Below are 13,377 nucleotides of genomic sequence, written 5' to 3' on the forward strand. Positions count from 1 at the left end.
CACAGAACACTGCGCCCAATCGTAGCCCCACAGAACACTGCGCCCAATCGTAGTCCCACAGAACACTGCGCCCAATCATAGCCCCTCACAGAATAATGCGCCCAATCGTAGCCCCTCACAGAATAATGCGCCCAATCGTAGCCCCTCACAGAACATTGCGCTCAATCGTAACCCCTCAAAGAACACTGCGCCCAATTGTAGCCCCACACAGAACACTGCATCCAATGAGAGCCCCTCACAGAACACTGCGCCCAATTGTAGCCCCACACAGAACACTGCATCCAATGAGAGCCCCTCACAGAACACTGCATACAATTGTAGCCCCTGACAGAACACTGCACCCAATCATAGCCCCTCACAGAACACTGCACCCAATCATAGCCCCTTACAGAACACTCCGCCCCGCCCCCTCCTGTCTGTACTGACGAGAACCGCGAAGCAGCAAAACGGGCGGGAGAGGACGGAGCTCTCCTGTGGGCGGGGCCTCTGTCTCCTCCCAGAGTTAGGCGGAGCCGGCGCGGTGGGCGGGACGCGCTAGGCAGTGTGGGAGGAAGGCCTCAGCCGCCATTTTCTTGGTCGGGTGGTGAGCGGGGAGCTCTGGGTTGTTCGCCATCATGTTATCCGCCGCGCAGCTGCTGGACGAGTTGATGGGCCGGGACCGGAACCTGGCACCGGATGAGAAGAGGAGCAACGTGCGCTGGGATGACGAGAATGTGAGTCCGGGGCTGAGCGGGGGATGTGAGCGGCCTGTGTGTGTGATGGGGGATGGTCTCCTGTGTGGTGAGGAGAGGGAGAGCGGGAGTCACGTAGTGTGTGTGAGAGAAGATACACGGGTCACCATGGCTGTGTACTGTATAGGAGGGTGTGTCTTACCAGAGCCCCGCCTTTCCTTATATTGATAGGCGTGACCTGTCATGGCTCCTCCCATTTATAAATCACTCTCCTGGAGTTATAATATTGATGAAGCTCCTCCCAAATTGTAGGAGTGACCTGTCATTGGAGTTGTCAGAACTCCTCCCCTTTGTGCTCAGTGTTCCATCTCTAATATAGAATGTATGAACAGACTAGGGTGCCGGGCCTGTCCCGCAATTGCCATCTCTGTCCCGGACACCTTCTTTCTGGGACAATACAGTGTCCCGGAAGGACATTGAGGACACAGCCCTAATAACTACATTTCCAGAACTGGTTGCTAGGGCTGGCCCCGCCTGGCATCTAGCAACCAGTGATGTCACAGACTCTTGCAGGCCGGGAGTGAGGCCCATGCCTAGTGCTGCCTCCATCCATCTCGGCACCCGAGGCAGGCAGCGGGGACTGGTGTGATCGTCTATCCAGATAGTGCCTGAGTGTCTCCTCTCTCCACCCACCTCATTCCCTGGCGGCAGCTGGGACTGGTGGTCTGTGCTGTGTGCTGCTGGGTCAGGTCGACGGCTGCCCACATTGTGGACACTGGACAGTAATGAAGGTGACAAGTGAGGTCGGTGATGGGGAAGGTGACAGAGGGGAACATGGATGGCGTAGGTAAGTGACATGGCTGCGGGTGGCACACTGCATCTGATGGCAGGCTACGGGTCGAAAGCGGCACACTGCATCTGGCGGCAGGGAACAGTGGTACAGTGCATCTGGTGGCAGGCTATGGGTGGCAAGTGACACACTGCATCTGGTAGCAGATTATGGGTGGCAAGTGACACACTGCATCTGGTGGTAGGCTGTGGGTGGCAAGTGACACACTGCATCTGGTGGCAGGCTGTGGGCGGCAAGTGGCACACTGCATCTGGTGGCAGGCTGTGGGCGGCTAGTGGCACACTGCATCTGGTGGCAGGCTGTGGGCGGCTAGTGGCACACTGCATCTGGTGGCAGGCTGTGGGCGGCTAGTGGCACACTGCATCTGGTGGCAGGCTGTGGGCGGCTAGTGGCACACTGCATCTGGTGGTAGGCTGTGGGTGGCAAGTGACACACTGCATCTGGTGGCAGGCTGTGGGCGGCAAGTGACACACTGCATCTGGTGGCAGGCTGTGGGCGGCAAGTGGCACACTGCATCTGGTGGCAGGCTGTGGGCGGCAAGTGGCACACTGCATCTGGTGTCAGGCTATAGGTGGCCCACTGCATCTGGTGGCAGACTATGGGTGGTAAGTGGCACAATGCATCTGGTGGCAGGCTATGATAAGTGGCACATTGCATCTGGTGGTAGCCTGCCACCTATCATAGCCTGCCTCCAGATGCAGTGTCCCCCAGGGTTTGTGTACTCTCTCCATATACAGAGGGGTGCACGGAGCAGGCAGTGTGCGCTCTCTATATGCAGAGGGGGTGGTATTGCACTCTCTATATGCAAGGGGGGGGGGGCAGTGTGCTCTCTATATGCAGGGGGGGTGGTGCTCTCTCTATCTACAGAGGGGTGCACCGACTGGATCTATATTTATATCCATATTATATCATCACCTGGTGCACTTGTGGTAATGCAGAGTGACGTGTACCGACCTCCCCCAGGGGGCGCTCAGCTGCTAGTTGCTGTGTCTGGACATTTCCTGGATGTTAGGGGAGCGATGCTGTCTGTAGCCCCTCTAACATCACTTCCCTCCCACCTGCTGTCATTGGCTGCCCCAACTCTTCAGCCACCAGCCAATCAGAGATCCACTTTTTCTGAACTGGAGTTGGTAATATCCTAATAATAAAGGACTGGTCGCATGACCAGATCAGCCTTCCACACACCGTCCATTGGCTCGCCAACCATATTCCCCAGAGATGTATTCCCCCTCCCCCACACACTGGGTAATGATGGGAGTTTTGGTTGTCGGAAGGGAGGGCTCCGCTGTAAACTGAACACCCCACAGTTACAATGTATCAGTATAATGAACAATGACCGTACGCCGGCTCTGCGATCGGCAGCTGGGAATTTCCTGGCTGTGCCGACTGCTTCACCGACCATAAAATTTCATCAGCGTCGCCCCTCGGGGCGGATTAAAGCCATAAATGTCAGAGGTGACAAGTTCATCTCCCCTAATGCCAGATGATGGATGCGGGCTGTGTGTGAGCACCTGTCATGTCTCCTCATCCACCGGCTCTGCATGGCACCAACTTCTACTTTCTATTAAAGTGAAACTAAAGGCAACACTTGTTTTCATTTTGGATGGGGGGGGGGGGGGGGTCATAACCCCTTTGTCTTATTTTTTTTTTTTTTTTTTTTGTCATCTGTGTCCCATTGAGGAGTTTTCCCTTCACTTCCTGTCCCATAGCCACAACAGGAAGTGAGGGAATCCCTCCAAAGTGAGGGAATCCCTCCAAAGTGAGGGAATCCCTCCAAAGTGAGGGAATCCCTCCAAAGTGAGGGAATCCCTCCAAAGTGAGGGAATCCCTCCAAAGTGAGGGAATCCCTCCAAAGTGAGGGAATCACAGAACTAGTGTCTCTATTGGAAGATCTCCTCTCTATTGCTTTTCTGGGGAAGAGCCAACATTTGTGATTTTTCTTTTACTTTCAATAATGGTAAAGAGGACAAAGGATAAATCTTCTTAAGGGCGGCACAGATGGCAACAAAAACCAGAAAGGGGGTCTAATTCCTCTCTACTCTATTAAAAAATAAATTGCCTTTAGCCAAACTTTAAATCTAGTCACAGCATACACTTTTATTTTACGTCAGCATTGAAACATTTATTTGACGTTCCAGTAGAGACTTGATCTCCTTTCATGGTGTGAGCGCTGCCTGTCTGCTGGTTGTCTCTTTCCACAACTTCCTGGATTCTCTGCGTGATTTCCAGCTTCTTCCCTCCGTTTTATCTTTGACTTGTAAACTACATATCCCATGGTACCTTGCTGCCCGCAGCTGACTCCGCCTCCTGAAACTCCTCTTTTCAGCTCCTCTATAGTTGAGAAGGCAGGCTGTGTGACATGTGTGGGGCTTAAAGGCATTTTCCCAGGGCATAGGGAATACTTGTCACTGCATTGAAGTAGTTCTAAAGGCTTAAGGGTTTTGTAGCCCCCTGCAGCCACCCCTACTACTTACACGAGCCCCATCTTAATCCAGCAATGTGTATGGGAGCAAGTGGCCACTCCGGGTGTCTCTTTCCACATCAGCGGGAAACATTGAGCCAATGAGAGAGGACGGGGCCAACCTGCACTGTGTGTGTGGAAATGGACACACATAGCGGGGCTCATTAACGAGCCTGCTTGAGTGCCCCATAGCAAAAGGCTTGCTATTGGGGAGAAGAGCTAGGACTGCTGGCAGGGGACCAAAAAAGAAGGTAGGGGCTGCTTTGTTCAAATTTTATTTTTTTTATTTTAGAATCACTTTAAATGCTACAGTATCTTACAAAAAGTACACCCCTCACGTTTCTGTAAATATTTTCTTCTATCTTTTCATGTGACAACACTGAAGAAATGACACTTGTCTACAATGTAAAGTAGTGAGTGTACAGCTTGTATAACAGTGTAAATTTTCTGTCCCCTCAAAATAACTCAACACACAGCCATTAATGTCTAAACCGCTGGCAACAAAAGCGAGTACACCCCTAAGTGAAAATGTCCAAATTGGGCCCAAAGTGTCAATATTTTGTGTGGCCGCCATTATTTTCCAGCACTGCCTTAATCCTCTTGGGCATGGAGGTCACCAGAGCTTCACAGGTTGTCACTGGAGTCCTCTTCCCCTCCTCCATGATGACATCACAGAGCTGGTGGATGTTGGAGACTTTGCGCTCCTCCACTTTCCGTTTGAGGATGCCCCACAGATGATCAATAGGGTTTAGGTCTGGAGACATGCTTGGCCAGTCCATCACTTTTACCCTCAGCTTCTTTAGCAAGGCAGTGGTCGTCTTGGAGGTGTGTTTGGGGTCGTTATCCTGTTGGAATACTGCCCTGCGGTCCAGTCTCTGAAGGGAGGGGATCATGCTCTGCTTCAGTATGTCACAGTACATGTTGGCATTCATGGTTCCCTCAATGATCTGTAGCTCCCCAGTGCCGGCAGCACACATGCAGCCCCAGACCATGACACTCCCACCACCATGCCTGACTGTAGGCAAGACACACTTGTCTTTGTCCTCCTCACCATGTTGCCCCCACACACGCTTGTCACCATCTGACACCAAATACGTTTATCTTGGTCTCATCAGACCACGTTGAGAAGAATGGGTGTAGATCACGCTGGACTGATTATCAGTCAGTGTTGTAGATTGGTAGGGTGTGGGCAGAGGGAAAGAATTTAATTTCCAGATGTCCGTGCCCAGTTTGAAAAAGGTGATGATGAGCCCTGTTATGGGCTTGGGCTGCTACCTCGGTGTGCGTCATTACATTAGACTCCGGGTGTAATGTAGAAGAAATGAGGATAAAGTAGTGCCCGGTGATCAAAGAGGTAATTTGTTTGTTTTATTTGGAGTTTTAGCAATAAAGAGGCCAACACATTTCGGGGGATTAGAGACTCCCCCTTCATCGGGGCTGCTATTAAAAACAGTGTTTTATGTTTATATTTTTATATTTCCTTTTGGGATGCTGGTACCAGTATTGCATATTATCTGAACAGATCCCTGTCGGAGTATTTTTTTCAATATTAAAAACAATGGTGGAATGATAATCCTGTTGGAGGGTGCTTTTGGCGCATGGATCTGGACAGTTAGCCAGTGCTGAGGACTTCTGTGAGTTCAGAGGCAGCAATGATGCTTTGGCCTCCTTTTTATTGCTGAAACTTCAAATAAAAAACAAACAAATTACCTCTTTTATCACCGGGCGCTCCTTTATCCTCATTTCTTCTTCATTAAACCACAGGTCATGGTTCCAGTAATCCATGTCCTTGGTCTTTGACTTCAGCAAACTTTGCTGGCTTTCTTGTGCATCTTTAGAAGAGTCTTCCTTCTGGGATGACAGCCATGCAGACCAATTTGATGCCCCCCCCCCCCCCACAACCTCTGCAGCAATGCTGGCTGCGCTCATATGTCTATTTCCCGAAGACAACCTCTGGATATGACGCTGAGCACATGGACTCAACTTCTTTGGTGGACCATAGCGAGGCCTGTTCTGAGTGGAACCTGTCCTGTTAAACCGCTGTGTGGTCTTGGCCACCGTGCTGCAGCTCAGTTTCAGGGTCTTGGCAATCTTCTTATAGCCTAGGCCATCTTTATGTAGAGCAACAATTCTTTTTTTTTTTTCAGATCCTCAGAGAGTTCTTTGCCATGAGATGTCATGTTGAACTTCCAGTGACCATTATGAGAGAGTGAGAGCGATAATACCAAATTTAGCACACCTGCTCCCCATTCACACCTGAGACCTTGTAACGCTAATGAGTCACATGACATCGGGGAGGGAAAATGGCTAATTCGGCCTAATTTGGACATTTTCACTTAGGGGTGTGCTCACTTTTGTTGCCAGCGGTTTAGACATTAATGGCTGTGTGTTGAGTTATTTTGAGGGGACAGCAAATTTACACTGTTATACAAGCTGTACACTCACTACTTTACATTGTAGACAAGTGTCATTTCTTCAGTGTTGTCACATGAAAAGATAGGATGAAATATTTACAGAAATGTGAGGGGTGTACTTACTTTTGTGAGATACTGTATGTGGGATTTTTAATAAGTTATGTTTACAGATCCTTCAGACTGATTGGAGTATTCTAGAAATATATGGGGAGTTCAATGTGGATGTGAAGATTTAATTTTGCAGTTTGACCATAGATAACATCGTAACTCTTTTCTCTTCTCCTCGGCAGGTGTGCAAGTATTACCTGTGTGAGTTCTGTCCGGCAGAACTCTTCACAAACACAAGATCAGACCTAGGTAGGTAACCGTGTCCGGAATGCAAATTGAAAATGTAAAGTTATCAGATTTCTGGTACTGAAATTCTCGCCGACTTCCGGTCATCGTTGATCCTTAAGGGCCGGTTCACAGTAGATGCGGTGCGAATTCGCTGCAAATCGGCACCACATCAAAATCGCAACCTGTTCGTGCAAAATGAGTGCGGAGGGTATGTTTCGTTAATGACAACCTGCAATCCGTTTGCAAAATGTGATCCTATTTCAGTGCGGACAAAAAAGGGTCCTGTTTGAGTTTGGTCCGAATGCGATGCAAATTGACACATACAAATTGTATGGCTGAATTCGCATTGCACAGACACCGCATGTGAGCTGCAATGCGGTGCGAATCACATGCAATGTCCAGCATTGGACTAGTGTGAAGCGGCCCTTAGACCTCGTTCACACCATGGTGCAGATACTTCCGTTGTTTTTTGTACCCTTACAGATAAACTGATCTCTGTATCCTGTTCACACCGCATGCAGATTTTTTTTCTGCGCAGGAACCTGCAACTTTTCTGCACAGCAAAAAACTGACATGATGTCAACATTGGTGTGAATATGGCGCATGAAATCTGATGTTAATGTGCATTCAAACTGATGTCTCTGCAAGTGAAATCTTCATGGTGTTCCCATCAGTTTTCATGCATGTAAGGTGTGAATGAGCCGTTACTCCCTGTATTTCCTGTAACTGTCATTAGTGCTGGACAGTTTGGCTTGCTTCAGAAAGTGTAAAAAAATAAAAAAAACAATAAAATAAATAATATAAAAACCCAGATTTACTGATGGGATCACCAAACTGTTTACGAGGGGACTTGGAAAACCAAAAACTGCTGTTAATGCCACTGACAGACTGCATCATAGATTTTCTATTCTATTTTTAGTGGCAGTTTAAAATGGTTGTAAATGCAGAAGGTTGTTTTTTATTTTTTTATCTTAGTGGTTTCTTTGCCTTGAGATAAAGAAACCTTCAGTGTGCAGCAGCCCCCCTCTATCCAGCGACGCGCACCAGTGCCTCGGCCGTCCACCCCCTCCTGATTGGTCTCACCATTGGCTCCTGCTGCTATCAATCATTCAGTTAGTCAATCCGGAGAGGTGGGGCGGCGAAGCTGAACCATGGCTCCGTGTCTGAATGGGTTGATGGAGCTGCCCATAGGGGCACTCAGCAGGGGAGAGGGATCAGAAGCACCCGAAGGAGACCCGAGAAGAGGAGGATCGGGGCTGCTCTGTGCAAAACTATTACACAGAGCAGGTAAGTATAACACGTATTGTTGGTTTTTAAAGAAATAAAAACGAGACTTTAGTATCACTTTAAAGTGCTGCTTTGTGACACATTTCCTAAAGCAGGCCTCACTCAAAAAGAAGTCCTGCTGGTGCGCATCTTACCCTCAGCCTGTAAGTTAAACTGGCCATACTTTATACTATTTTCTTGTACAATTTGTATACAATCTCCTTTAGATTTACTTTCAACTATGTAGTGTAAGGGCCCGCTTGACTGCTTACAAATTGAAAGTGTTTGAGCTCATATAGTTTTTGGTAAATCTAAAAGAAAATTTGTATAATGTATGGTAAGCTTTACAGGGGGGGGGGGGGGGGGGGTGGGTGGGGGGGAGTTGGGGAGTAAGTATTTTTTGATACCTGATCCAACTTCCTCTATCCCCACCTAGGCAAGGATGACACCCTGTCCCCTCCTGTCCTGCAGCCTCCTTGAATACTTCATATGTCCCAAGAGGCTGCAGGACCATTTAGAGAGCTGCACCACCTCCTTTATACACAATACTTTGATGGTTCTAGTTTCTCAGGAAGCCACAGAGAGCTCCCTTATCCTGGATGGTGGCACAGGGGACCTGCAGCAGTTAAAAAAAAAAAAGAAAAGCTGGCTGCGGGAAGACAGCGTTGGACTTCAGGCACTGTTAAATACCTGATTTTTAAAAGTATTTTGTACCTGCTGACTTAAAAAAACAAAAACAAACCTAAAGTTTCTTTTTAAAGCGTAACTTTGATTGTAAGGCAAACATTTTTATATAAAAAAAAAAAAAAAACTGATACCTGCTCTGTGCAGGGTTTTGCACAGTGCAGCCTTGATTCTGCTCTTCCTGGGGTCCCCTGCTGCCGTTCCTGGCTCCTCCTTCCATACCCTTCTGTGGAGTGCCCCCATAGTGCCCGTGCATACTCCTAAGTAAGCTCTATGTCTATAAGACGCAGAGCCCGGTTCAGCCTCCCCGACAGCCGGAGCCAATGAGGAGGAAGAGAGCCTCTGCTCTTGTGCACATCGCTGGATTGTGATTGGGCTCAGGTAAGTATTTTGGGAGGGAACTGCTTGCCTTCTATGCATTTTAAGGTAAAAATGAAAACCACCTGCTATTTGTACCACTTTCCCTCAATAAGTGGAGTACTGAGGTGTCGGAAGGTGTTGTGTACCGCTATAGCCAGCAGCCTATATAAGGCTTGATTCACACCTAATGCATTTTTTTGTGCTTTTTGCATTTTACAGATTTTCACTACAGAACATGTTCCATAGGAAACCATGTTAAATGGACTGTAGTGCAAATCTGAAAAATGCAAAAAGCACTAAAAATGCATAGGTGTGAATCAGACCTTAATGACAGGCTGTTAGGAGCTGTTGGCTGTACTCCTATAACCAGTCATTCGCGTGGTTACACATTTATAGGGATGGATAAACGCCCCTGGATGCTAACTCTGGACTTTCCGGCATTGAGATCCACTGGATTTTGGTGTTGTAAGTTCAAATGCGTCGGTGTATATGAGCCCTTGCAGTACAGCCACAGTGGTGCTTCTGAGATCCAGCATACATTGTTAGCCTTCGACATGGAATGACATTTGTATTTCTCACCTCTTTACAGGTCCGTGTGAAAAGATCCACGATGAAAACCTCCGCAAACAGTGAGTGATGTTATGTCATTTATTTATTTTTTGTTCGTTTTCCTTTCCATTACTGCTTTTGCCATGTTGTCGCTGAGCTCTGTGTGCCTTTCCCTCCCAGGTATGAGAAAAGTTCTCGCTATATGAAGGTGGGATACGAGCGCGAGTTCCTGCGCTATCTGCAGAGCCTGCTCGCCGAGGTAGAGCGGAGGATACGGAGGGGTCATGCACGGTTGGCTCTATCCCAAAGCCAACAAGCAGCCGGTGTAAGTGTTCATATCTCCTCCTTTCCTTTTACTTATACATCTTTTCCTTTAGGAAAAATATGTGCATAAAAAAAAAAAAAATTGGATTCAAGGTAGAGGGTTGATGAAGCCTGCCTTTTAGTTACACAAAACCATAGTTTTTTATTTTGCACCATTCCAACCTTGTTTAGCCACTTGTGTCCTAACAACCAATGACCTCATTGGTTGATAAGGACATTGGAATCCTGCACAGCATCCATGTTTACCACACCATGCCCCTCTTCATCAACATTGGTGTTATGTTAGCTGGGTAGGGGAGAGAACTGGGAAGAAGAAATGTTGGAATATTAGTCAGTACTAGTGTGCAAAGGTGTGTTTGCTTTGAAACAATAAGTCATCTGTAATGTTGGGTGTCCTACATGTATGAATGTTTCTGCATTATGTGAAACTTTAGTATTTTATTTTTAATATTTTAGAATGGGGTGCCTTGATATTTTGCAGAATTCTAAAGGGTATCTTGACTGAAAAAAAAAAATATAACAAAGTTGAGAAACGCTGATCTAGGGCATGCAAGGATAAAAAGCGGAACTCCAGCTTGAGGGTACATCCCGTATGGATGAGCAGACACAATCGGACAGGAAGCATGAATGAACTACCATGGAACTCCAGAGCGCCATGATAGTTAATTGAAAACTACAAGGCGGCAGTTTTCCATGCACAGAGCCCTGTCAATTAGTGATGCAGCCGGAGCCCCGATTTTATTAAAAAAAATTTTTTAAATTGTGACTGCTAGTGGGGAAGAAGAACCCTGCCAGCTGTCACAGTGGGGATCGGGGAGGTGTGGGGCAGTCCATTCGTAACATGTTAAAACCTGAAGATAGGTGTGACATATTATGAGAGATGAACTTATCCTAAAGGATAAGTTCACCTTTAAAGAGCAAGTTCCACATTACACCCATGATTCAGGTGTAAAATTCTACAGATCTGCCTCTTGTACCCCTGTTCCCCCCCCCCCCCCCCCCCACCCACTCCTCTCCCATGTGACAGCCTGTGGGTTATCTTCTCTCCATTCCTGCTGTCCCATTTTGAAAATGGCACAGCTCTGCCCACACAGCAGCGTCAATCATTCACAGCGATCGGTGAATGAGAGAACTACAAGTACCCTCATCCATTGCGGCTGATGGCTTGTAGCTCTCGAAATGGTGAGGGTGCTGCTGAGCGCTCTTAGTTAGTTCACAAGCCCTGCCACTATCGGAGGGGCAGGCTGAAGGCTGTAGAGCTTATCTGCAGGAGCCTGACATTACTCCCTTGATCAGGCGTGCAATGCTTTGCAGGCTGCTGGGGGAACAAATAATAAATTTGCTTACTTTTTTTTTTTTTTTTTCCCCTGCAAAAAGATGTGCATTCATTTCCCCCCAAGATATTAATATTTTATTATGGGGCAGCTGACAGAGAGCGAGAGATCCTGGTCTGGGATTATTGGCAGAATGGCCCTGTTGGTGTATAGAACTCTGCTTTTGTACACCGGCCTAGAGCAATGTGTGTGTATATATTTGTGTGTGTATATATTTGTGTGTGTCCATGTATGTTACACTCAGCATATACTAGATGGCATAGTGGAAGTATGTTGCTGAATACTTGTTTTAGGCATACCGCCCTTCTCCAAAATCTTTGCTTCAAATGAGTTAATGCAAATAATGGCTCATTAGAGTAGCATGACCCGCTGGGGTTCCTTTTATTCCCTACATTTTCCCTGCAGCCTCCCACCTGGGGAATATTCGGTTTCTGGTTTGCCGCATGCTTCAATAAACACATTTTATGCTTTTATCCTCCTAATGAAACAGATCGGAGAAATATGTTGTTAGGCCTGTTCAACAAATCAGTACTTGTTACTAGAGGGCACCATTTCTCCCATCAACAATGGTTATTTATTTTTGTAAATAACCATTTGTATTTATAAATTTATTGACGTTTTTATCAGCTATTACCAGTTTAGAGTTACACAGGAGGTCTGGTGCTAGAAAAACTGCTCTTGCAATGTTCACATTGCCCATGTGTGGTGTGAACAGTTTAATTCACGGGTGGATGAGGGCGCTTTACATTTTTTACATGCATTTTGTTTAAAAAGTGTTTTTTCAATTTTTTTTATTTTTTTATCAACTTTATTGCTATCACAAGGGCTGAACAACATCCTTTTGTGATAGTGTTGCCAGTAAGAGGTATGCTTTACTGAGAGATCTGTGGTCTACTTGACCCCCATATCTCTCCTCTGCCCTTAAAAGCATCAGACCATACGAAGACTGGTTGATCCGATGCTTTCACAGGCCAGTAAGTGCCTGTTTTATATTAGACCGAAACTGTAAGTGACAAAATGCTCATCGCGTCCGGTTTCTTGCATCAGAGAAATGATCTGGGATGTTTAGGTCATCTCTGTTCAGCAGGCAGAACCACTGGCCTCTCCTACTGGGGTGGCAGAACCCGTGAGGCCCCCTTCCGATGCCTGTGAAAATGATCCAGCGGCTTATAAGCCGCTAGGATTACTTTTACATTTAATGCCCTTAGCTAGCTGGAATAAAGATACCGGGATAACACCTGTAGCTGCAGGCTTCATCCCGATCTATAACCTCCTTGGACCAGACGACATACGAGTATTTTCCCTGAGGCTAAAATGGTTAAATCCCAATCTATGGTAATTTTCCTGTTTTAGATGCTTTTTGGTGTTAGACCAGCTGCCAACCAGAGCATGGGGGGGGGGGGGGGGGGTTTAGGATTATAGGGGGTGGTGGGGTGCTGTCTGTGGGATGATTGAGGTGATCTATATTGTCGGGTCACTCAGACAAATGTACTTTCTATTCCACTAAAGGTCTCTCGGGTTTGTACATTTTTGTTCTTAATCTTCACTTCTCTCTGACATCTTTTGTGTGTTGTTTTTCATCAGTCTGTTGGTCCAGCCGGAAAGAACGAGGAGAAGGTTCAGGTCCTGACAGATAAAATCGAGGGTCTGTTGCTGCAGGTGAGGCGAGAATATAATTAGAAATGTAATGCAAATGGCTGGTTGCTGGCCTGGTCACCTGATCCTCCTTACCCGCAAAATGCTATATAATGCTGTCTGCAGGTGGGGCAAGGAGCTGAGCAAAGCTGGGTAAAGTAAGTATATTGGAGTTGTGGAATGTCCTTTTCCTAGGCACTGTCACTTTACCCTGCTTGGGCAAGATGACTGTGTCTTTTAATGACTGCTAATACTGTAATGGACATACAGTATAATGCTATTAGGGCAGACGGGCCTTGCTGCTGGAAAATGTGATTATATGAACTTAAATCGGAAATCCAGGCAAATAAGAAACAACTGAGAAAGCAAAAAAAGTGACTTTTCTTCAAATTTTAATGAGTGGCCACATGTCTCGTTAAACTCTTCCACAAAAAAGTTTTCTCCCTATTGTGAGGTCACCAGGACGGTATTTATAAATTGAAATCATATCCCT

At 46.8% G+C, this 13,377-nt stretch overlaps 1 protein-coding gene across 2 annotated transcripts in view; it reads left to right on the plus strand.

The window, feature by feature from the left end:
• The first annotated feature begins 530 nt into the window (after positions 1-530).
• Positions 531-13,377, plus strand: part of LUC7L3 (LUC7 like 3 pre-mRNA splicing factor) — a 46,298-nt gene continuing 33,451 nt past the window's right edge. For both annotated transcript variants that reach the window (XR_013263464.1, XM_077458773.1), the window contains exons 1-5: positions 531-713; positions 6,687-6,753; positions 9,632-9,671; positions 9,772-9,916; positions 12,834-12,908. Coding sequence is in view for 1 of the 2 variants with exons in the window: in XM_077458773.1 (XP_077314899.1) it covers positions 615-713; positions 6,687-6,753; positions 9,632-9,671; positions 9,772-9,916; positions 12,834-12,908 (426 nt within the window). In the remaining variant the exon portion in view is untranslated. The remainder of the gene's footprint in view (positions 714-6,686; positions 6,754-9,631; positions 9,672-9,771; positions 9,917-12,833; positions 12,909-13,377) is intronic.

Source organism: Lithobates pipiens, unplaced genomic scaffold (assembly GCF_037356315.1).
Source record: "Lithobates pipiens isolate NorthernLeopardFrog02 unplaced genomic scaffold, aLitPip1_a1.2 Scaffold_28, whole genome shotgun sequence".
Taxonomy (NCBI): Eukaryota; Metazoa; Chordata; class Amphibia; order Anura; family Ranidae; genus Lithobates; species Lithobates pipiens.